Raw genomic sequence first — 24,266 nt, forward strand, 5'->3', positions numbered from 1 at the left:
TGGTGTGCAAAACGCTCGCGTTTCTACAGATATTCAGAACCTGGACCTGTGACAGTTTGGACTCATGGCTGATCTGATGCCTACACCTGTTTTTATTTCTAATTATCTGTCAAAACTCTATTTTTTCTTACAGAATTCCTGCCATACTCTGTGCAAAATCCCCAGTCTGGTTATGGGCATGTATGGCCAGCAAGAGAGACGGAAACTTCTTACCCAAGAGTGGGGGCATATTGCTAACACTAGGTTTGGAATTTCCAATTGCAGAATCGGTTTGTTTGACCCATCCTAACAACATATCTGGAGTATCTCCTCCATTTTGGGTTACCCAGTGAGGAAAGATGTTCAGCAGCAGGTCACCAAGATAGTTAGGGAACAGGAGTATGTGGCATACGGGGAGAAGTCGGGAGAACTGGATTTGTTCAGATGTAACAGGAGAAGGTATGGGGAGATCTTATTGCTATCTGCAATTAGAAGGCACAGCAGAGACGGAGCCAGACTTTTCTCAGAGAGGTACTGTAGCAGAGACTACAGGTGTAAGGTGAGAGGTGAGCAATTCAGATGTGGTATGGGAAAAGCTTCTTTATCGTAAGGGTCATCAAAGATTGAGATGGTGCCCAGAGAAGTTATCAAATCTCACTTCTTGGAGTTATTCAGAATTCTGCTGGACAAAGCCCTGAATAACCTGCTTTAATTGGGCCTGCTTTTAGTGGGGGTTTTGGCTGGATAGCCTCTGAAGCACCTTCCTGACTTCAATTAGTTTGTGATTTTGTGAGTGGCATTTATTGAGCTGTGCTTCTTCTTCCCCCGTGTGACTTCTATTTGTCAAGCCCAGCCCCATTTCTGTTCACTGTGATTTGGGAAGATGTGGCTTTGTCACCACAGAGAGGAGGTTGAAAACTGTTTTCATCCCATCCTACTGAGCAGATTCAGGCATCTCACCACGCCTTTGCTCTGGGATGGTGTACAGCACAGTATGCAGGATGGTGTGCAGCATGGTATGCAGCATGCCTCTGCTGGGTAGTCACACAGTTAAACTTCATCTTCACCTGGCTTGGAATAATCAACTGTACAAGAGAGCCAGTGAGCCTCCTCAAGGCAATGAAGTCTAAGAAGTTTTATCTTGGACTATATTGAGCCTTGAAGTCTGGAGGTGACTGACAAAACATAACCAAAGCACAGTGAGATTATGCTTTTAATGACTTTTCATCGGGGAAAATACTCCCGTTTCCTCAATATTCCCACCAGGAGCCTTTGACACCAGGACCAGAATTTGGGATACACCTCAGCAAATGCAACTCCCTAGAATTTTTTCCTAAACATCTAGAGAAATAAAAGTGCCCATTTTCAAAGATTTGCTTTGCTCAGTTGCCATCCTTGCTGCTAATAATTGCTTATGAAGAGCTTGACTGTTCTGTGACTGTGAACTCCTTTAAAACGAAAAATAATACCTCTTTGATGTAGAGATAATATTCTTTTTATAAACCCTGTCCCCTGGCATCCCTCAGAACCGGACAACTAAAGTACTAAATATATGCACTACCTCTCAGAGCTGGTATTATATTGCCAGCACTTCAGAGTTAATTATTTTTTACTTTCAAAGGAGGAAAAGTAATTTTAAGATTACTTTAATATCAGTCGCACACCAAAGGTGTTTCTTACTGCTTTTCTTCCATAAGCCATCAGTAGCATTAATTAAAATTTTCATTTTTTTTATGGTTCCTTTTCTACTATGAAAACTGGATCTTTAATAGGTAGCTGTCATCTCAGTAGTGAGTCCTTCCAGAATCAGGGCTGGAATTTGTAGGCTGAGATACACATCTTGACCCTTGAGGAGAGGGGCACAGTGGTGTCAGAGTTAAAAAGGCTCTGTAACTGGCAGAGAAAACCAGACCTTGTTGTAGGTCATGATCCGCAGTCCCAGGAGCAGTCCAGTGCTCAAAGCTACCTCACCAAGGATCTGACTAGCTCCCAAAAAGACAAAACTGGAAAGGACAGAACCTTGCATCTCCTCATTTTAAACTTAAATCTTTAAAAAGTATTGTGTGAGAGCAAGAAACCACTGGGGCCAGCTGCCAGTCCAATCAGTGGTAGAAGCTTAGGAGGGAGGGAAAAACCAGGGCCACAGGGAAGGAGACATTCCTAAATAGCCAGCTGCTTTATCAGAAGTTGCCTCTTGTCTATCAACAAACTCCATCTGCTGATTTTTTTTTCAAGTGACTTTGAACACATTCATGGTTTCTACCCTCACAATATCCCACAGTGATTAGTTCCACTGTGTGTGGAGTGTCTTGTGGAAGAAGCCCTTCCTGGTGGTTGCAAAGACGCTGCCCAATAACTCAAGAGACATCCAGTGAAATCACATAAGAAAGTGAATAATGCTTCCTCTGGAGTCTTTATCTACTTTTTCTGGGCAACAGTCTTAATCTATGTAGTCTCTCCTCCTAGGGGGACCATTCCCTATCTTCCCCCTGTATAATTCTAGGACCTGGCAGTGCTGCTGGGCTCCCAGGTCTGGGTCCTCCCAACTCCATCACTACTCCTCAGCAAGGAAAAGGGGTGACTTCAGCATGTACCACTCCCCTAAACTGTCCTGTGTTTGGAGGCTGAAAATGGAGAATCAGGGAAACAAGACACTGAAGTGACAGTAGCCTTGTGGGGTTTGTCATCCTATAGTGTTAATATATCCCTTTGAAGATGATGTAACTTGGAAGACAGCAGCACGTATTCCCAGAAACAGGCATATCCAGCTATTACAGGGTCCTGCTCTGCACCTTGCTCCTCTCTAGTTAATTGTCAGATTTCTGGGTCCCTTTACAATGACTCTGAATATTGTTCAGTCTTCCAGGAGTGGCACCAGCCTCAGCAGTGATTTTTCTGGAGCATCCTCTGTCCAATGGGAGTGCTGAACTTTTCTTCTCACCTTTGTTTTCAATCTCATCCTTCGTTCATTTGTAAGCATTTGATGTAGATGGCTGGAGAAAGTGGGAAATAGCAGCAGGATTTCCCTTCTTTGCACGCTTGTTGACTTCCTTAAGGGCACTTAGAGTGGGAAAGTATGGCCGTTCTGCCTAAGAACTACCACTGACACTGTCTGTAATGGTCCCAAGAGATCATTAATTCTATTTATTCCAGTTTCCACTATCTGATAAGCATGGAAATCACATCCTGTAAAGAAATTGGACACACTTGCTTCCTGCTGCTGCTCTAGTACCCAGGCTGTGAGGCTGTGCTACAGTGCCAAGAACACGATTGCAGACTCACTTCTGCTCCTCACCTCCAACTTCAGACTTTGCAGGTAGTGAGTGGCACCAAACAGAAATGCTCTGACCACTTTCCAAGGTTGCTTATTCATCAAGCAATGAGGACAAGAAATTAAAATGTGCATATTTCTATGCAGAATAGATTTACCCCTTCCACCAGCAAGTACCAGAAACCCTATGTACCTTATCATCAAGTCCCAGTGAAATTTCCTAGACTCAAGATGACACATAGATTCCAGTGCTATTAAGTCACAGGCACAAAGCTGGAGCATTAGGCCTGACAGCTTTGTACTAAGTTTAAAACCAGGTAAGCCTTGAGTTAACTTAGCTGTACATAAATACAGGAGATAACCTCATCTAAGGGCACTGAATTCCACACCTCACCTCTTGTGCAGAGGAGAACATCTTAGAGATAAGTTATATATTTCTTTTTGGTACAAGTACTTTAATGGTGTGTATAGATAAATGTGTATACATACACAGGCACATGTACTTACAGCCTCACCTTCAGCTTGAGAGTGTTTTTCCTGGAACTTGCCATTCACACAGCGCTAGGGAAGAGCGCTGTGAGCACAGGCGAGATGAGACATGGTATTTTCAATTTGGTCTACTCAAAGATATTCTCTTTGTGTCGGATATACAGAAAGAGTTACCTATTAAGCTTTCAAGGTTGTGGTGACCGCTGTCAATATCTAACTTTTCCCAGCAGGGACTTCTGTGTGGTTTGTTACTTACAAGAAAAACCCATCAGAAGCAGTGACAGACTGGGACATCCTGCAGGTCAAGTGGAGGTGCAGCAATGGGATTTAGTCTTATGTGCACCAGAAATCAGGTTGTACTTTTAGTTTGTCTGGTATTGCAGTTCCTCATCACATGGGAACTGAAGGGGTTTGTCAGACTTACGTAATCCTTTTTAAACAATCCTTGGAGTGACCAGGTCAGAGGCACCTCACACACGTTTTTAGCTGCTGTTTTTTCTCCTGCTTGTTTCATTGCAAGACTATTTGTTAATCTTCAAATTATGTTCGACATCTCACTGTAAATAGTCTGGGTTATAAACATCTCAAGGGTCAAAGTCTGAGTGTGTTTCCCTACTGTTCTGGTTTGCATCTCTTACTTATTCTACCTGTTCAGCAGCTGTGTCCCTGGTGATTGACTTGTCCTTGTGTTTGAACTTGGCATCTGATTTAGACACAGATTTGGTGTTAACCATTAGAGCTGCCTGGCAGATGAATATTCAACTCCAAACCAGGAAAAATTACTCCAGGTCTGGCAAGGAGCAGGGGACCTGGTGGCCATGAGCATGTAGCTACTGAGTCGTCACAGGGAACCATCCACAGTAGATGAAGTCACTTCATAAATCAGGTACATCCTTGCTCCTATCTGCTTCTGGCAGGATTTCAGAATGGCTGTATTCTGGTAAAGCATTTCCTATCACTTTTGGTCTGAAGAACAGCCTAATCCAGACAGGTGAGGGCCAGCCCATGGGAGATCTTTACCAGTCCATCTCACCGTGACATTCACAAAATGCTTTGGGTCATCTTGTTCCAACCCCTCTGCCATGGGCAGGGACACCTTCTCCTAGACCAGGCTGCTCAAAGTCCCATCCAACCTGGCCTTGAACACTTCCAGAGATAGAGCATCCACAGCTTCTCTGGGCAACCTGTGCCTGTGCATCACCACCCTCACAGTGACGAATTTCTTCCTAAAACCCGATCTAAACCTGCCCTCTTTCAGTTGCAGAGCCAGGCAGCCTGCAATAGACTGAACGCTGTCCACCAATAAGTATTTGATCCAGCAATAATTCAGAGGCCAAAATTCTCAAGAGCAGATCAACTTACATAACTATTTTATAGGATTTAAATGGAAAGAGTAATTCATCAGAAATTTGGAAGGAAATAACTCTCCATCTGACAGACATTCTCCCCATACTAAGAGGCACAGAAACAATTATCCTCATGCCTTTTCCTATGCGAGTGGATGAGTGTTATGCCTCTGTCTCGTAAGATATTCAAATGTGACTTGGGATTAATTAAATCTCAAGACACCTGGAGGGAAAGTCAGAAGCATGTACATTTTCTACTGCAGACATTTTAAAGTGTGGAAAGAGGATATTTTACCAGCAAGACCTTTTGGTCTTGGTGGGGAAGAGGAACTGAAAACCAGCTTGGGAATTTCAGGGCAGAGAGTACAGAACAATCCAAACCATGAAAATGTTCATGCTTGTAATTGTAGCTGATGGTTTCAAGTGTTCAGCAGTAGTTGAAGGGCTAGTGAGAGGTTCCCACTGGTGCTGCACATTTTAGGTGTGACTGTTTAAATTCAGGTTATCTATTAATTAACAGCAGAGCCCTTTTGATGGCAAGTCTAGTCATGGTAGCAGTTAGAGTTTTAGCTCCTCGCTTAGAGAGGCTCAAGGTTGCCCCACTCTCCTCCCCCATCTTGTTCCAGCCATTTGGGCAAAGAAAGCTGTGCAAGGTCCTCCACCTCCATGCAGGAAGTCCCTGCTGCCTATCTCTCCATCATACATGAGCTCACACGTCAGTGTCAGAGTCTTTGAGAATAAATTCACCTGAGATCAAAGGTGATCCCAGTGTCCCTCAACTACAACTCAACACCTTCCTTATGCTTTCCCACCATAGCAGATAGAAGCTCCCCAGTAAAACATCATTTTAATGTAATTTCCCAATTGTTAGAGACTATTTCCTGAAGGTTTAGAAACAAGTAGAAGTTTTAGTGGAATTCAAAGAAGAGGAAGAAAAGAGCCAACGCTGTCCTCAAGGAAAAGCTCAAGTAAAGATGAGATGGCAAACATGTCACTGTGCATCAGTCAGAGCAGAGCAGCTGTCCAGCTGTCCCGGCTTCTACCCAGCATAGGGAAACAGGCATCCCAGCAAGCCCTAATGGAAAAGCTGTGCCATAATCTGTGTTACCACGAGTTTGCTTGGGGGAAAGAGCTCAGTTACACAGAGGTGTTTGGGCTTTGTTCGTGTGCAGTGCTTTCCTACCCAAAGTGGTTGGTTTGTGTGTCTGAGTCTCTGTGCTTTTAAACTATGCTCCAGAGTCATTTCACAACCTGCATCAGCTGCAGCAACTGCTGCCCCTGCTCTCTGTGCTAAGGAGCCTGTCTCTCTGCTGGAAATACTTCTGACACAGATCTCTCTGCTCCCCATCCCTCTTGCATCCCCAACTCCCACTCGCTGGAGACAGGACAGGATCCAACGGTGCTCTGCCAAGTTATGAGCTGCCTGACAGCCACAATGAGGGAGAACGTTATATTTCAGAGCTCTGTCCAACAACTGCCTAATTAATCTCCATCCCCCACTCCTACATCCAGTACAGAGCGAGGATGTGTTGATTTTCTTGTTCTCCCTATGGGGAGAAGCTGCAGCACAGCAAACTTCCATGATTCACTCCTGGGCATTACGAGAAGGGACCTGGAGAGAGAAAGCTAATGCTGAGACACACCCGCAGCCCCAAAGCAAAATACAGGGATAAAAAGGGCGTCTCATGAGCAGGACTTCTCCTTGCCAGCATCCCTCTCCACTGCGCTCTGCTTGGAGGACAATTAAATTACACTGCCGCTTCCCTTTCATCATGATCCGATTTACAGGGGAATTAATAGGGGCAGAGGAAGAGGCACACATGAAGCCAAAGCCAGGGCAACTGGCAGCTATGAGCCTTCTTGAAAAACAGGAAGCTTGCCAGGATGTCTTTATTAGAGAGGAGAAGGGGGAGAGAGGAAAGGGCTGCTACAAGAATGAAAGGCAGATACAGACATCAGCCTTGTTTACAGCAGGGATTTTGCACCAGTACAGCTAAACCCTTCAGTTCAAAATCCCCTCACAGGCATATGCCACCAGCACAGTTGGAAAAAAATCACAGCTGAGACTTGGTGGCTGCATGAAGAAAGTCCGTGATACAAGAAGGGTGTTTGGCTCACTTGATCATTTGGCTCCAGAGGTCTCGTAAAACCTTTGAGTGGTTATTTCCCATTTTTCCCTACAGTTAGGCTCTTCCCCTGAGCTCATGGGATCAATGCCCCTATGAGCAGCCTGCAGCAGCCCTCTCTGTTGCTGACAGTGCCACCCTGATGGTGACCAAGTGTCCCACAGTGCCTGTCAACCAAGTGGGGCAGCAAGTTGGCAGGTACTGTTGGAGACACACATACTTGAAAAGACAATAATGCAATTAAATATAATAAAATCCCAGCTTCTCATAGATCATTTGTCCAGGCTGTGGATGTGCTGCACTGCAGATGGAGACATGGGAGCTGGCTCTTGTAGTAGCATTCCACATCCAGGCTGGTGTTATGCTTTGGATGTCCTACTCTGCAAGCCCAGCCATCGCTGACATTACCAGCGGTGGTCCAGAAGCACTTTGGCAGCTTTTTAACAGCATGGAACCATAGAGATTAAACCATGGGGCCAGTGAGCTCTCTTCAGAATGCACATGAGGGTGCTTTGTGTACAATTCTCTGTGTAAAGACAGATGGACTCCAAAGACATCTGGTTTGATGGCACTCCTGCTACTCCAGAGCAACCCACGTATCTCTGTGCCAACACTGGCTCATGCCCTGGGAGCAGTGCTGTATGGTGGCACTGGGACAGGCCTCTGCTAACTGGAAACTGGAGAGTGCAGGAGCCAGTGGAACAAGAGGAACAAGGAAGGAATGTTTCCAGGTCCCTGCTCCCACTCTGCAGAACCCCTGCAGCACCTTTGCTCTTTGTTCTCCATTATGTTCCACATTATTGAGATTTTTCTGCTCACCCGAGCAGCTGAGCCCTTGGATGATCTTCCAGTGTTCAGACTGAGGAAAGAGAGAGAAGACATGGTGTCCCTGGGAAGCCATAACTCAGGTAGTTATAGTGACTACGTCCTTAAATTTACATCTCCAGTGCCTCTGGTGCTGGAAAGGCATGGTGATGGTTTTTGCATCTAATCCTCTTTTAAAGTTCACTTATAATAAAACTGTTGAGATGTACTGGAATCCCTCAGCTCATGTTAACTCCCTTCTGTACGGGGGATAATCACTCCAGATGGCAGATCATGTAACAGATGAGTGACTTCACTGTCATTTATCTCCATAGCTGGAGAAAAGCAACCCAGGTCAATGGAGAGTTTCTGAAGAAACTTCCTGTGTATGGGCTTCTCCTTGACACCAGGGCAATGGAGGTGATGGCACAGCCAAGGACCAAAGGAAAAGACTTAATTGCCTGCTGGGGCTCTAGGGATAAAAACCAGAGGAGTCTGGTACAAGGGCAAAAGAAATGAGTCAAAAACATTTCTGTAGTTTGGAGATTCCTGGGCAGGAAGAATATGGTTCCAGAAGTCACAGCAGGTAGATCATAGCTGTAAAGACATAACTGCTTCTCAGCAGCACAAACAGAGGAAATGTCAATTGTTAATTTCAGAAATAAAATTATGAATGGAGGAAAATTAGTAGTGAGTTAAAAGTTACTTGCATTCAAAGAAGACAAGGATCTAAAAAATTCCATAGTGAGAACAATGGTGGGACTGTGTGTGTTACAAGCTAGCGAAGAGATGGCAAAGCCTGTGTAGATCTGATTAATGAATTAGCTGTTAATTCTTAATTTCTATGCCCATCTCCTCCATCCCCTTTTCACCTGGGGCTGTCTCTTGAGGAGGCATGGTTCTGATACAGCCTTGTCAGTGGGACCAGTGGGCTGAATTAGGAGTCTGAGAACAGAAGCTCTTTTAAGGGGTGGGGGTATTATTCAAACAATAGGTTGGTGCTTTGTTCTAATTAACATTGCTTGCATTATGACATTAGGTCCCACCAGCAGGGCCAGCTTTGCTGTGTTGTCACTGTCACTCACAGTCCCACAACCGCTATACCCAGCACAGCCCTTTGCAGACCTGATCATTACCTTGATCTTGGCTGCACCTCATCGACCTGGCCTTTTCCCACTGCCAATACAGCAGCAGCAGCCGCAAGCACAGTGTGATTTGGTCTAAAACGTAAGGGGGAACTCTCAACATCCAGTAATGCTCAAGCAACCTCTAATTTGGCACCTAAATAGTGTATGTTGATGAAGCACAACTGCTGCTGAGGTTTTATTGAGGTGGTGCTGGCAGGAGGACTGTGGGAGACAGGCATCCCAGCCAGTGACCCTCTGAAAGCAATGGGAAGTATGCTAGGAAAAAGAAAAGGAGCTGGAGAAACTAATGTCACTGACTTCAAAGATGAAGGATTCTCTTTATACTCTGAAAATGACTGAATAAAATGACTGGTATCATTACTTAGCTAAATAGGATTTTCTACTTGTGTTGGATTATTTTAGACATCACTTTGATTAGCCTGATTGCTGTCGATTTGTCCCTAAGAAGTGTATTACTTTAATTTAGCCTTATATTGAGAAAATACTTTGAATTATTATACCGCTTATTAACATGATTTGCTTTCTCCCAACAGATGTGTTAGCTTTGCCCACAGCCCTTGACGCTTAGTTTTTGGAGTTGAGTTCACAGTGCTGGTTTCAGCTGTGGGCAGACCTGCCCTCTCTGTGAACACCTGCAAACCACCTGGTCATGAAGGGGCTCCAACCATACCATCCACTTAGTAAAAGAGAAAGCAGATAACCCCTCATACTTAGCTGAGCTACGGTCACCTGAGGGGCAGTTCACACTGCCCTAGTTCAAGACTGGCCTTGGCAGCAAGAGGGCAAACCCAGGTTATTAAATCCCATGGCCACCTAGCAGGACTGTGGCCCTCACTCCTTTGGTCATCTCTTGCAGCTCAGATGCACTGTGAGCACTCCCTCATTATCATCAGCCTCTCAGTCCTGCCAGGTGAGGGAAATGTTTCCAAGATTTCATTTAATACCTGTATTTAATCCATTAGTTCTCCCTGCAGACCTCCTAAAGGCTGGGCTGTGATTAAGGAGGACGTAAGTGCCCTGTTTATTGCTCTCCTGATACTTCTTCACTTTCCTCTACACTTTTGCAGAGATTTCACCCTTCAGTTGTGCAGTGCCTTGGAAATGTGCGTGGGAGCCCCCTGCTCTGTCCCTTTGGGATGGATTGGAGAGTCCACCCAAGCTCAAGCAATTCAGCTCCTGCTCTCCTGTGAGGCCCTCTGAGATTCTGTGAGGAAAGTTAGCAGCAAGATGGACTGAGAGTCACCTGCAACCATGTTTTCTCCTTGATTCCTTGCCATTAAGCTACAGGCTTGTGCATCATCTGTTTTGTTCCTCCTCTTTAAAGCAAAAATTCATTACTTTTCATATTTTTCCTCTTCAAAATACAAGGGGAGGGCTGGGGGAAGTGGCCAGGCCAGGAAGGAAGGAAAGTAACCATCTCTAGCAGACAATGCTCCATGTAGAGCTCTTTCTGTTAATGTGTTCCATGAATCCTGTAGCATGGCCATGGCTCCTATAAAAAACAAAGGGGACAAGCATGAGTATCTGAATCACAACAGCTCTCTCTCTGTTTCTGCAGCTGCCACTGCTACAGCACAGACTGCACTGGTCTCATGGAACATTTGGCTTCTTCTAGTGCTAAAAAATGCTGGATTTCCTCTGCAAAGCAATCCATTGGCAGCTGTGAGGTCAGAACTATTCCCATTTCTGTTTCACTGTTACATCCCCAGGTGCCCAAGTGTCTTTTGTATGGGACAGAGAAAGGTTCTGGTTCACTGCACCCCTGCACCCTTCTACTCAACAAACATTATAAATAATCCCTTAGTGATGCATGATTTATTTCCCTTCCAACATGGACTTACAGTGTTGATGCTCTTTTTAGGACCGAGTTAGACACGAAGCAGTTTTTATGTCCACTGCAGTCTGCCCTACACATTCTGCAAACAGGGAGCTGTTCATCTCCTGTTCATCAGTTTTGGCCACTGAACAAGCTGCTTTGCACACAGTATTATTTTGGCTTGTATTGCATATTTCTAATGGCTTTACTCACACCTTTCCTGGGGCACATCCCATTAGCATGTGAATTAGCCATCCCACAAGGAGCTCTGCCAAGCTGGAGGTTTTTAGTTTGTGGTAGCACCTGGTCCATAAGTGCACCAAAAGATGCTTATGCCCACTGCATGAGGAGCAAAAATTGCAAAGAGTTAAAGAAAAACCCACCCAACACTAAAAGCACTGAAAACGTGGCATTTTGACACGTGTTCTGTAAGAACCCATGTCTGCTGTCTGTGGAGAGCAGTGCTTTTAGTCTGGACTTCAGACAGGCTACAATGACAAGACAATTGTCTAGTTACCAAAAACTCCTACTATCATTTGCTGCTCTTAGCTCCTACCTAAAACTGTACCAAAGTCCTTACCTGTTAATGCTCCCAAAGGTAGACATGTTTGAGGAGGGCTGAGCAGCCCCCTGCATGGCTTTATGTTTTTGTTTCTCATACACAGACATAACAGCACACTCAAGTGAAATATTCAAAGAATATTTTTAATGTGACAACTGAATTTGGCTTTGCAACTAATTGCTGCGAGGTATTTTTGCACCGAACCTTTCTGGATGGTGAAAGCGGGAGTCAGACCATTCAAATGGACCTGCAGGCTCCTGTAGAAGTTGGTTGCTTTTATACAACTTACGAAAGGTTGGCACACTTGGAGAATATTACCCTTCCTAATGGGCCTCAGAAGCAAGGGAATACAGCAGGATAAGCGCACTATAAGCCAAGTCCCTCTTCAGCACATTGTATTTTTCCTTGCTTGGATACAGCACCCATGTGGCCTGGGAGAGTATGCAAAAGTGAAATTTCCCTCTTGATGCACCATTTTCTAAAGGCCCTATTTTCCTCTAACTCCATTTCCCTCTACTCTTCCCTGTTGTAATGGGAATAGTTTTCATCTCCTGACATCACCAGAAGGGCTGAGAGATGTTGAAAGCATACATCTTGGAAGAAAACACTGTATGGCAATGGAAGAATAATTGTTGTGACAGGGCAGGGAGAGCAGATATGTCTCCCTAAAAAGATTTTACAGCCTCACTTGCATTAAAAAATGTTTTTTTTCTTGTTTGAAGCAGCAGGAAAACATGAGAAATCCAGCAACTCAAAATATTCTCAAGGAACAAAAAGAATAAGCATTACAAAAAAGAAAATCAAACCCAGCCCTACCAAATCATATCTAGTTCAAGCAGCAAAGAATGGGTGAAAGGGAGTGACCAGCCTGGAGCTTATGCCAGTTCCATCCCCACTGTAGGAAATTAGGGGGCCCAAGCCCAGCCGAAGCTTTGCTTTTGGAGAAAGCACAGATGTACCATTCATTAAACCTCTCTGCCAGGATGTGGTACAGCCTGAGGCAGTCATGGCTCAGATCTGCATGGTGCACCTCAGCATGACAGTGCCACATGTCCCAAGAGCAGACACAGCACAAGCCAGAGCTGCTTGGTGGTGGTGGTGGTAAAGGACTTGAAACTTAATTAAATTGACATCCATGTGTGATCACAGAGGGGTTGAGTTCATGAGAACCCACCAGCACCTTTGCAAAAGGCAGGTGTGGATAATCTGACCAAAATGACCCAATCAATCACTCCCTCATATGGGACAGGGCTGTTTCAGACACTGCAACCTAAGTGTACCCAGGTCAGCTGGTCGCAACCCTTAATGGTGTTTGGAGTACCTGTAACCCCATAATGCATGTTATGGGAAAAGCATGGACTCCACTAACAGTGCCTAGCAAAGTTAACATTGGATCAGGCAGATTTTCATTGTCAGAAGTGCAGAAAATAAATGTTTAAGACTAGGAGGATCCCTCTACCAGGGGGAACTGAGCCAGGCTTCTCCGCTCTACGCACAGTTTTAGCTCACTGCAAAATTAGCACTGCTCACCCTCCTTCTTCCAGCACGTAATGGGACGGCAGAGGCTGGTGATACGGATTCCAGGTGAAAAATAAGCAGAAGCAGTATGCCAGGGCTTTAATCACATCTATATGAGATGTGATTTTTCCTCCTTGCCAGATGCACCTTTTTTTGTACACAGACATTAATGCTCATGGAACAGCATTTGATCAGCCTTAATTTCCAGGCTGGATGCCTGCCTGTTTCTCTGGCTGAGCCGCCCAAGGTTTCCTGTGCTGCTGTGGCCAGCTCTGGGCAGGGTTTGCGCATTGGTGGCTGCGTGCAGCCGGGGCGAAGCACACACAGGGTCTCTCTAACGCACTGCAGTGGAGCCGAGACGCTTCCGATGCGGCTGGCTCAGCCTCTTCACTGCCATCCCCGGCTGGCTCATTAGCATCAAACTGTTCAAAGGCATGGAAATTAAATTATATTTGGGTCACAAACATATTTTAAGCAAAAATACCTGTTATATTTAAAGCATCTCATTCAGAGTCTCTGTCTGCTGCTTCAGGATGGTTGCACAAATATTCAATGTCCTTAATGTTTTTTAATGATACAGCAGGTGCTTCCAAAATCTGATTTCTGTTTAAATATGAATTAGGTTCATTCTCTATCTAAATGCTGGTAAATAAGAAACCACCTTCTGCCAGCTCATTTAGGTATCCCAAACAGGCAAAACCCCAGATTTCCCTGGATAACTTTGAAAGAGAGAGAAAATAGCTCTGCTATAGTGACAGAAGTGTAGTCCCAAACAGCACAGCCGGTGCTCTGCTCTCTGCTTGCTAGGAGGGAGCAGGCAGGCAGCTTTCCAGGAGCACCAGCACTCAGACATCACTCCCTACTGCCACTCCTTTTAGCAGTGGCCTCTCCATGACTTTCTGTGCAATTACATCTTAAACAGATTCAAGCATCTGGCTACGCCTCCTATCAAGACTGTATGAGTGATGATCTCCTTGGACTTTGTAAATATTGATCATTATTCTGGAAGCAGCTCAGCTCCTGGGCTCCTGGAGAAGAGGCTGTTTTGTCTCACAGTCAATACACTTTAAACTGGAGTGCATTGGGATGCTTTGGGATCTTTGGCTGTCTATTCTCAATACTCCCAAGCCTCCTGTGAACAAGCCTGGGGCATGGTTACCTTGCCCAGGGCTTCCAGTGGGATAAGGCAATACCAGTGCTGGGCAGCCCAGAGCAATTATCTGCAGTACTGAGTGACACCTCCCTCTTCCAAGGGCAGAGCCCACAGCCTCCCTTGTTTACGCTGACACATAGCAGAGCAGAGGACCGGGGATGCTGCTGCTTCTCCTCCACAACCTGCCCCCAGACAGCCCGCTGGCTTGCCCTGCTGCTGACATGTCTTTCCACCTGCTCATAAACTGTCCATTTCCATAAAGGCTTTGTCTTGCATTTGATTCCTGAGACAATTTTCTCTCTCCTCCTATGGAGGCACAGTGGGAGACAGAGACCCAAGCACAGCAGGCTGTTCCCCCCCAGGCCCTGTCAAACTTCACAGCATGCCCTGGCACTGCAGGCATCACCGAGGCATAGCTCCTTAGATGTCTCAGGGAGGAGGTGATGCTATTTTTCTGCCCTCCAGGATTCCTCCAGGGGAATCTTCAGATCTCTTGACTCTCACAGAGCAAGTCTGTTCAATCTGAGTCTGAAGGAGAAACCAACACAGGAAAAGTAGAGTTGGATGGAGGAAGCCAATTTTCAGAAGCTTAGTAGAAAAGATTATAACATTCCTGTTTTCCAGGGTTGACAGTGTACTTTCCCTCCATCAACAGCTTAACTGATCTCCTCTAGCCTGCTCTGTGCTCAGCCATGGAGGGCATCACTCTACTGCAGTTTCCTTGAGCTGCAACAGGAATAGGAACAGAGGCAGCTGTTGCCCAGCTGGGAAAAGTACCTCTGACCTTTGGGAAGAGAAGCACGAGCAGCCTGAGAAATGCAGTTCTCTTTCCAGCCTTGGCCTCTCAGATTCATAGAATCTGCTGAGTTGGAAGGGGCCCACAAGGATCATCAAAGTCCAACTCCTTGTCCTGCACACAGCAGCCCCAAGAATCACACCATATGCCTGAGAGCATTGTTCAAGTGCTTCTTGAACTCTCAAATATCACTCGTCAGATAAAATGCACTTCAAGCCGGAAGCAGATACAGCACCTGGTTTGAATGGGTTTAGAACATTCACCCAGGAAGGCTTCAGCACTCGACCACGCTCACAGTGTTATTGGGTTAGCATTAATGCAGCACATGTGGTCCAGCAGGCAGAGGAAATGGCTGGGCCTTCCTCAGAATTGATGGCTTTATCCCTTGCATTAGCACCAACCTGCTGGCAGTGCCTGGCTTTGCTTGCAGAGGCTGTTCTTTCCCTCCTGGCATGTGTGTAGAGCTCTGCTTCAGCTGCAGGAAAAGAAAGAGGACGCTACTGACTGTATGTGCTCCTGCTCATTCAAGCAGAGCTTGTCACAACAGGGAAATAGCAGTGTATGGACAACAGCCTGAACCGGCTGGTACGGAGCAGAGCAGCCATCCTTTCGAATCCAGGAGCTGTTAGAGGGCAGGAAACACTGACGACATCTGCTCAAGTACCTTGACCTTTCCAGTCCTCCTGAGGGCTGCATGTGGCAGACGAGAGATGGAAGGCAAGCCCTAAAAACCGCCGTTCCAATTCCCTCATGTGCAGGACATGGCTTGCTGAATGACAAAAGCTACAACTCCTGCACAAACTGCAATTAAATCTGTTTATTAAGTAGACACACTACTTTATAGATGATTATGCTCCATGTTTCTTCACATAAGCTTTACTAAACCTACAGTTTGATTTTGCAAACTAAAAACTCAGTATATAAGTCCTGGTGAGTTATGAGCACAAGTAGCTGTACTGTATTCAGGATTAGTTCTCAGTGTCTGTCTGGCTCCTTATAAATCTACCTGCTTTTCTCCATTGTTAACACTGAATTCAGTTAGATTAAATCAAGAAAGAACGGGTACAGCACATTTTTACTGTTAGCTGATCACTGAATCTAACTTATCAGCTCTGTGACTTGTTATCTAGAAGCTTGATACCAGATCTTGGAGGTTTGTCTACACCAGAATACCATTTTAATTAGCAACATGATGTCTGTGAGACCTCTACCATCAGCTTTCACTTAAGGAAGAAGGAAAGGAAGGGAAGTGCTGATCAAAAAGGGCCTCCTGTGGCACCAGTTAATGAAACATTCTTCCTGGAAGTGCAGGAGATTCCAGGAGGCATTCAAGGAAGCTCTAGTAAGGAGAAAACATGTGCAGTGGGATTTCAAATAATCCTTCTCTCAAAGGAGAGAACAAATTGTTTTTTTTTTCTTGAATCAAGTAAATCAAAATGATAAGCAAACAACACTCCCAACTAGGCACAAGACAAACTGAAAGATGACAAAGGGGAGAAGTTTATGTTTATTTATTCCTCTTGAAAATGACTTAAAAGAAAATTTAAAATACTATTTAAAAAAGAGGGGACTCAAAATATCAAGAAGCTGAAAATCAAATCACAAAGGAGGCATTACAAGGTTAGCAGAACATAGAAAGCATAGTTAGTATAAAACAGATTTACAGTCTCAGTGAACAGCAAATTTGTGCTGCCCATGTAAGTGGAACAGCACGTAATGCAGCCTCTATCCTCTGGAACACAGAATTCTTTTATCATTTTGTTTTATTGTAGTACTGTATAGGAAAAGTCAACAATTTTAAAAAAGCAACATTTTCAATTGAAAGAGAAAAACATTACAAACATTATATTGCTCTATAGGCACTGATAAATGTTTTTCTGTGGTAAAAGAATGTGCCAAAGCAGAATTCAAAGTTGTATAATTCCTCTTAAAATCATACAGCCCTGGTGAGATTGCAAATAAAAACTAGTTATGCCATTTCTCTGGCACTGCCTGACAGCAGCCCTGCCCACTATGAACTGTTTGCAACACTGGAGTTTAGACAGGGCTAGGTAGAAGCAACAGGCAACAATACTGGAAAATGAAGGTATCTCCTGGTAAGTCAGAGCACTCTGACAGTTCAGAGCCATGGAGGGCATTTGTTACACTGACAAAGGGTGACTGTGTGTGCCTGCCAAGGCTTTCACTGAGTTTTTCAGGTTACACCTGACCTTGAGGTTCTGAGTCCCAGTAAGGAGTGAACGGGAGCAAGAAAAGGTTGCTGCCTACAGGCCTGCTTAGAAACAGCCACTCTGATGGCCAGTGGCAGCTGGCAAACTGGTCAGCTACAAGCCTTGCCCAAGCTTGCCATCAGCAAAGTGCCTCCCTCTCCTCTCCCCTTGCTGATCACAGGCAGCTGTATGTTACTTACGCCCTCCTCTGCAGAGCACTCTGCTCGGACTATGGAGCCCTTATGTCCTCTGAGGGCAGGGATGTAGACTTCACTAGGATCTGCAACAAAAAACAACTCTAAGCAATCGGGGAAAGGAGCTGCTAGGGCCTTGGAGAAAGTTAAAGCAGTGCCTGTGCAGCGCAGCCTGAAACAGATTTTTACTTTGCAAGCATCTTCACTTCTGAGATTTGTCCTTCCCTACCTGTTTTGGCACATGCAGCTTTCCTGCTCCCCTGCTCTGGTGAGCAAGATGCCTGAGATTAGCAGTGCTGAGCCGCAGTGTCCCCGCACACAGGGGAGGAAAGACGCGCTTCAGTCTTCTGTTTTACTAGGGAGTCTCTGGCTTAAAAAGTCACTTTTTAAAAAACGCCATGGGAGGAATCAGTTAATCAAACATGTCCTCAAACATGCGCTGCCCCATGGCAATGTAAACCTCTTTCTCCTCTGGCGTCATCTGGGCCACCAGCTCAGGGCGCTGGCTCACTTGGCTGTAAGAGTGTGGGCGCCCAGCCACTGTGACAGTGGGGTCTTCTGCCACCACCTCAAATTCTTCATCCTCATCCTCCTCCTCCAGCCCGTACGTTGTGGTGGCCGTGGCAGCAGCGCGGGGAGGGGATTCCTCCTCTGACTCGCTTGTCTCGCTCTCAGAGTCACTAGCGTTGCCACCGGAGAGAGGAGCGGCACCTCCAACAGTGACTGTGGAAGCAGAAGGCGTCTTCTTCTCGTGGATAAGCAGGGCACGCATCACTTCCTCATTATCATCCAGTGCTGCCCGGCTCTCCTCACGCTCCTGGAAAGCATCCAGATCCCGGCCCCCTGCAAGGAGACACAAGGCAGTGGTCATTTCTTCACAGAGATCTGCGTGACAGCCCTGAAGGTTTTCTGAACCTTTATTATGACTACCACTGAGCACAGCTGGCCAAGTCACCCCTTTTCTCTAAGCCACCTCCTCCTCCACCTTGAAAGACAGACATAGTTCTGTTTTTTTTCATAATGGCAGAACAAGTACTGACATTTTCTAGGAGCTGGGAAGCCTGGAGTCACTGTGGCTCCCTGCTGGAAGCCTTGGCCAGGAGCACATTGCAAGCAAAGACAAAAAACACATGATAGGCAGGCACTTGGAAAAGACTGCCCCAGGGAGGTGTCCAACTCAGGCACTACAGTGGACCAGAAAGCAAAGCAGTCCTTCGGAGCTAAATCTGGGCCTCAGATATCCAGACCATACAGCTGACACTTGTCAGAGACAGAACAAGTATCTTGTTGTTGTTTCACAGGTGAACGAGCACAGGCCATTTCCTTTTTGTTCCTCTGTTTCCAAGTTGTCTGACCACAACCTGGGGGACTTGGGGAGATGACCAAGACCACAAGATGCTGCCAGCGTAGACCATAAAATACAGACCCAAAACCAGGCCCTGTCCTGCTGAGCTACCTGTCTATACGGATTAAGATAGAGAAGCAAATGGGTCCAGGCAGACAAGGAATATGCAAAACCATGTTTACAAAACAACATTTAACACAGCTGTGTCTGGTAAGGTCAGAGGTGCACCTATCAGGCAGGAAGCGGAAAAGCTCATTAAAGGAACATGGTGGTGGGATGGAGCAGGATCTATCTCATATAGCAGATGCAGCTCACAGCCTTCAGCCAAGCTGTGCAGCACAGCATGGGAGGCTGTGTTAAAACAGCTCCTGCTCTCTAAGCTGAAACAGCCCAGACTGTCTCTCTGGCTCCCTACATGGACCTCTTATTTGAAGGGGACTTCGGTGTCCCAGCTAACACACATGGCCTGTGCTCCTCTTTCAGTAAACTTGGCTGTACAATCGCCAGGAGGGTTTGATATGGCTTGGGTAGGCAGTCTGTCTGCAGTTCATGGATTCAAAAGGCAAAGTTCTGCTCAGAAAGTAGCATTCCACAGAAAACCTTTCCTAATCCTACATTGGATCAGAGGACTGTGAGTTCACCCATCACCAATAAAACTATGTGCAGTGTGCAAAAAAATTTAAAAAAGACCAGAACAAAAAATGAAATATGGAGAACTCTGTGTAAAAAAAAGGCCTAAAAAGTAGGACAGGCTCCCCGTGGCAAACTTTCTGTCTTGAACCAAAAGATGCTGCCTATGAACAACTGCTGGAACTGAGGGGATGGCATTCTGCCTTCATACATTAACACCCACTTGCCTGCTCCTCCAAGACATGGACCCTCATGGTTTCACCACCACATCCAGGCAGTTGGCTCCCAAGCCTTTCCCTCCAGGGGTCAGAAATGCACTGATTACATTTTTCAATTTGAGATGAAAAAATTCTGTGAGGCAGGCAAACTAATGAAGTAAGTTCTGCACTTAGCACTAAAAGCCAGGGGAGTTTGTGGTTACTTCTTTCCTGTGGTAAAATAAAGGCCAAAAGACCCATCCCTAACTTCACCAGACTTCTGTTTTCATTGTAAATAAAGTTCTAGTAATGGGTGATGGCTACAACTACTAATATTAGAGCACTGCCAAATTCCTGAAAGAAAGGAAGAATAAAGACATTGTGTTGGCAGCCTTGTTCTCAGCTCACTGCTTGTGACTGTGGAGCATAAGAGGCTATGGGAGACCATCTCTGTGAAATAATACCATAGCTCATCACATTGAGACCTGTGAAATGACAACAGCCTTGGGCAGGTCCACAAAATCTGACTTTGTGGCTCAGGAGTGGGACTGTCTCCTGCTTGCAAGAACCGCCCCTGCCAGATCCATGCAGTGAATCTTTTCTGTCAACAGTCTCAAGTTTCTGTCCTCTCTGTTTGTGTTGCAAAAGCAGTTTCAGGCTATTTCCACAAGTGTCCTCTTTGATCTCCAGTAGCTGAAGTTAAGCAGTGATGCCATCATGCTATTCCCACCTCCATGTCCTTCAGTGGCATCTTGAGAAACATTTATGCTGTGTACGCCAGAAGTCATCTCACAGAGTCAATTTAAAACTACAGGTGAATTGAATATCCAGCAGAAAAAAGGGGTGAGAAGTCACCATTCCTGGTGAGTAACAACAACCTCTGCTACAGACTGCAGGAGGAGGCTGTTCCAGTCATCTCACTTTGTTTAATCTATTTGAAAAATGTTTGGGGGTTTGTACACTTGAAAGGCATTACATGTGAACAAGATCTCTAGATATCTTCTGACCATTATATCACATTCATTTTCTTCACTTCTGCTGTACGTACATACTCCACTTCTCTCCTGAGCACTGCACTAGTTCCAGGGTGTCATGCTTACACATGTGGTTCCTTTTTGCCATCTTTTCTTCCTAGGGCATCAACAGTTTCAGCCTATAATACTCAAGTGACTTGAAAGATTGCATCTATTGACTCAATCTTGTAAAAATCATAAAAAGTCTTCATTTCCTATTTTCAGTGTGTAAGCTTAAACAGCACACATACCAAAGCAGAATGTTTCTACTAATTGTTACAAGATCTTCACCATGGTATATGGACAACCCAACCTCAAGATGAATGAAAATAAATGCAAAGATAACAAGAAACAAACAGAAAGGAATAAACTCTCACCTGCCATGGTGATAGACCCTCCTACTGTACTTCCTGAAGCTTTAATTCTGAGTATTCTTGATATATAACATGTTTTGAGAAACAACTGGCAAGAAGAAGGCTGGGAATGTATAAATACTGCTGGTAGATTGGTAGACTTCAGAGTCACTGAACATTAATAAATGTTATTTTTCAGCAGTGACCTATTAGGGAGACAGCTTTCTAGATGAAACCAGAAGACCTTCATCTAGAAGCAATAAACTCTCAAGGTGGAAGATATAACAGTTAATTAACATTTTAGAAGCCCACACAAAATTCCATGGACAGCTCAGCTTTACTGACCTAGATTTCAATCCTGGACCTAATAAGTCAGGATTTTTTACATCTACCTACACATACGTGCTTTGCACAGAAGAGAGGAACAAACTCTGGAGTGTTGGGGGCAGCAGCTGTACACACAGAGGAGAACATGTTTTTGACAACACTGTAAAGGCATTGTATAAGCAGAGCAGTACTTCTGCTCTGTGGATTTTCTTACCATCTTTGATTTCATCAGGGTCATAAGCCCCCTGCACCGTGCTCTCACGCAGCCAAATTGGTCTCTCTCTGGCTGGCTTTCCTTCACTTGCAGACCGGTTAAGATCCTCCTGGTCCTCCATGCTGATGACAACATTCTGGGTATACAAGTCCTCATATGATGGTCCTTTTGTAGTCCATGCTTCCCGATGGTGTCCACTTGCAAGGCCGGCTGCTGTCCCTGAACCAGCACCAGCTGCACGCTCTTTGCTACATGAAAGTCAAAGAGATAAAAACAGAGCACTCAGAACAAGCTCCTCCTTAGCTACTTAGCCCCTCCTTAGTCACTTTAACTATGATTAGTTATCTCTCATGATCTGCACTGAGAACTTGCATTTTCAGTTCTAACATCTCCTGTCAGGAATTTCTGCACCAGCTTGATAGTTTGGGAAGACCAAATCATAAATCTCTAATGGGAAACCCTACATAAGGCCATGGCAACATCCACCGTAGACACTGAAAAAATGAGACAGCACTAGAGATGCAGATGCACTCATGCAAAAACAAACATAAAATTCCAGAATGCCCTGAAACAAAAGCCACAGCAGCAAAACACAGTCAAACAGTAGTCTGGTATTTGGAGAAGCCTTTTTTTGGCCTTCACACAGCAACCATATACTGCATTAAAAAAGCACTAAAGTTTAACTATGGCAGACAGTAGGCCCAGAGACCCAGCATGCTCAGACCTGTGAACTGTTATTAACCACAGGATTCAAGGAGTTAACTCACCAAGAAAAACACAATTCAAACCTTTGCTTGAATTGTGAGTGACAACACACATGAGAAGTCACCTCTCCTGTGTTACATAGGAGATCTGTACTATCCACAGATACAGCCTTGGGAGAAGTGGGGAGTCCAGGTAGAGAAGAAAGATGAGAAAGGACCTTCAAACCAGAGGACTAGGGCTGGGCAAAGGAATTTGTATGCTGATGGTGTGCAGGAGGCGGCAAGACAGAAGAACAGCCTTCATTGTGGAAAAGCTGGAGAAGGAAAGGTACTGACTGATGCAAAGTGTATGGCAGTCAAAGCCTAGCCCTCCTTTGCCTCCTGAGAGGAGCTGCAGCCAGCACATTTCCCTCCAGGGCTCCTTCTAGCTCAGGAGACTGAGGGAGAAAAACATTCCAGCTTGGATCTGATAGAAAGAGGACATCAGGTGGAATATTTTCTGCACATGATGATGGCAATGAGCCCAAAATACTCTCTGGCCTCTGGCCTGTGTTGCTACATATGCATAGATCAGGGAAAGCAGCTGAATGGAAACTCACTGGTCTAGGGGTGGGGAAAGCCAAATGTGACTGTTCCTCTACTTCAGAATATTTCATCTTTTCAGAGAAACAGATCTGCTGCAGACTGTACCCACCCTCAGACATATAATTTCAGTCATCTGACTGCCAGTGGTACTTAGGGCTTTTCATAAGTAACAGCCCTGTCTCAACTCCTCCTCTTGTCCAGAGCAAATCCACCAGGGATAATGAATGATGCCAGCTGAGCTGACAGTTGTCATCAGTAAGCACAGTTCAGTTACTGTTGTCTACTCAATGACCTTTACTCCAACCAGGAAGCTTAAAATAAAGTTGCAGTTGGAGAAGTCCTGAATAATATGCAGGTTTTTTTAGTTCAGCAAGGACTTACCCACTGCTTGATGAGCTAATTCTGCTGGATTTTTAGGGGGAAACAGTGAAGGGAAAATAGACAGGTAGGTGAACATCTCTCTCCCCCAGATAAAAAACACTGGTGCTTTGTTCCACAGTTTGGATTGAGGGCTACTCACAGCCTCTCAGTAGTGATTTTGCTGGGCTCTGTTAGCAAAATGCTTCCCAGCATCCGTGTTAGCATGTGTCCATACACTTGGCAGTTCTCTCCTGCAGCCAGCTCTGCTAGGAGAGCTTCATAGCAGCCTTGAATCTTGGGGCAGAAGGCTCATGCGCATGTGTTGCTTATATAACCTAAGGAACCACACAGAGACCTTCTTCCCAGCGTGTTATTTCAAGTGTTGGTACCTTTCAGCTCTCCAAGACAGGCGTGTGTTCTGTGAAAAGCGCCACTCTGCTTCCCACACAATAGAAATCTCTAACTAGCGTTTCCCTGACAATTTTATGTAATCCACTTTCCTCACAAGATGCACAATGCAGCTCTCCCCCAAGCTCTCCCTCCCCATGACTACAGCGTGATAGCTAAATACTCAGTGCCAGGAACTACCCAATAATACTTTTGCACAGAGGCCCCTGGAACTGTGCTTGAAATTGACTTTTTTCCTACATGGTATCATTTCACAGCAAAACACTTATTCCATGACGTCAGGAACGTTTCAAAAATGAAAGTAACAGTTCTAAGAGACACCTACAGTACTAATTACTTCAAGCGATCAACTGCAATGTCCCACACTGAGATGGAACCATCTAGACACTTGCTGTCCACTTTTGGAGCCCAGTGAGCTTTGCAAATGTGCCTCAGTTTACTGCTTTCTATCTTGAGTGACATTGTCTGTAGACATGAGCAACACCTTAAGACTACCTGAACAGGGGAATACTCCTTTCTGCAAGAAGAGAACTTATGTTCAGCAACTCTATTCCAAAGTACAGGATTAGCCACCACGGATCAGGCGCCAGGTGCATGAGCTGCCTTACAGGCAGCACAGAGCAGACGAAAGGACTGCACTCTTAAATCTCTCTCTAAGATCCATGATCTGCTTTTTCCTCACCTTGGTCTAGACTTCACATGGCCACCCTGCAGTCAG

General features: G+C 45.3%; 1 protein-coding gene across 11 annotated transcripts in view; it reads right to left on the minus strand.

Moving 5' to 3' along the window:
* GTF2E1 (general transcription factor IIE subunit 1) overlaps positions 1–24,266 on the minus strand; it is an 80,967-nt gene that overhangs the window by 14,494 nt on the left and 42,207 nt on the right. For 3 of the 11 annotated variants that reach the window (XM_051779968.1, XM_051779965.1, XM_051779966.1), the window contains exons 4-5: positions 21,492–21,739; positions 15,929–18,255 (exon numbers count right to left, since the gene is read on the minus strand). In XM_051779968.1, coding sequence (XP_051635928.1) covers positions 17,825–18,255; positions 21,492–21,739 — 679 coding nt within the window. In that variant the 3' untranslated portion in view covers positions 15,929–17,824. Of the gene's footprint in view, positions 1–5,042; positions 10,656–15,409; positions 15,484–15,928; positions 18,256–21,491; positions 21,740–24,266 lie in introns of those variants that run through there. The other 8 variants (XR_007903267.1, XR_007903262.1, XR_007903264.1 and 5 more) reach the window with 8 other exon arrangements.

Source organism: Manacus candei, unplaced genomic scaffold, assembly GCF_025592945.1.
Source record: "Manacus candei isolate 608988 ecotype Guabito, Panama unplaced genomic scaffold, ASM2559294v1 h1tg000014l, whole genome shotgun sequence".
Taxonomy (NCBI): domain Eukaryota; kingdom Metazoa; phylum Chordata; class Aves; order Passeriformes; family Pipridae; genus Manacus; species Manacus candei.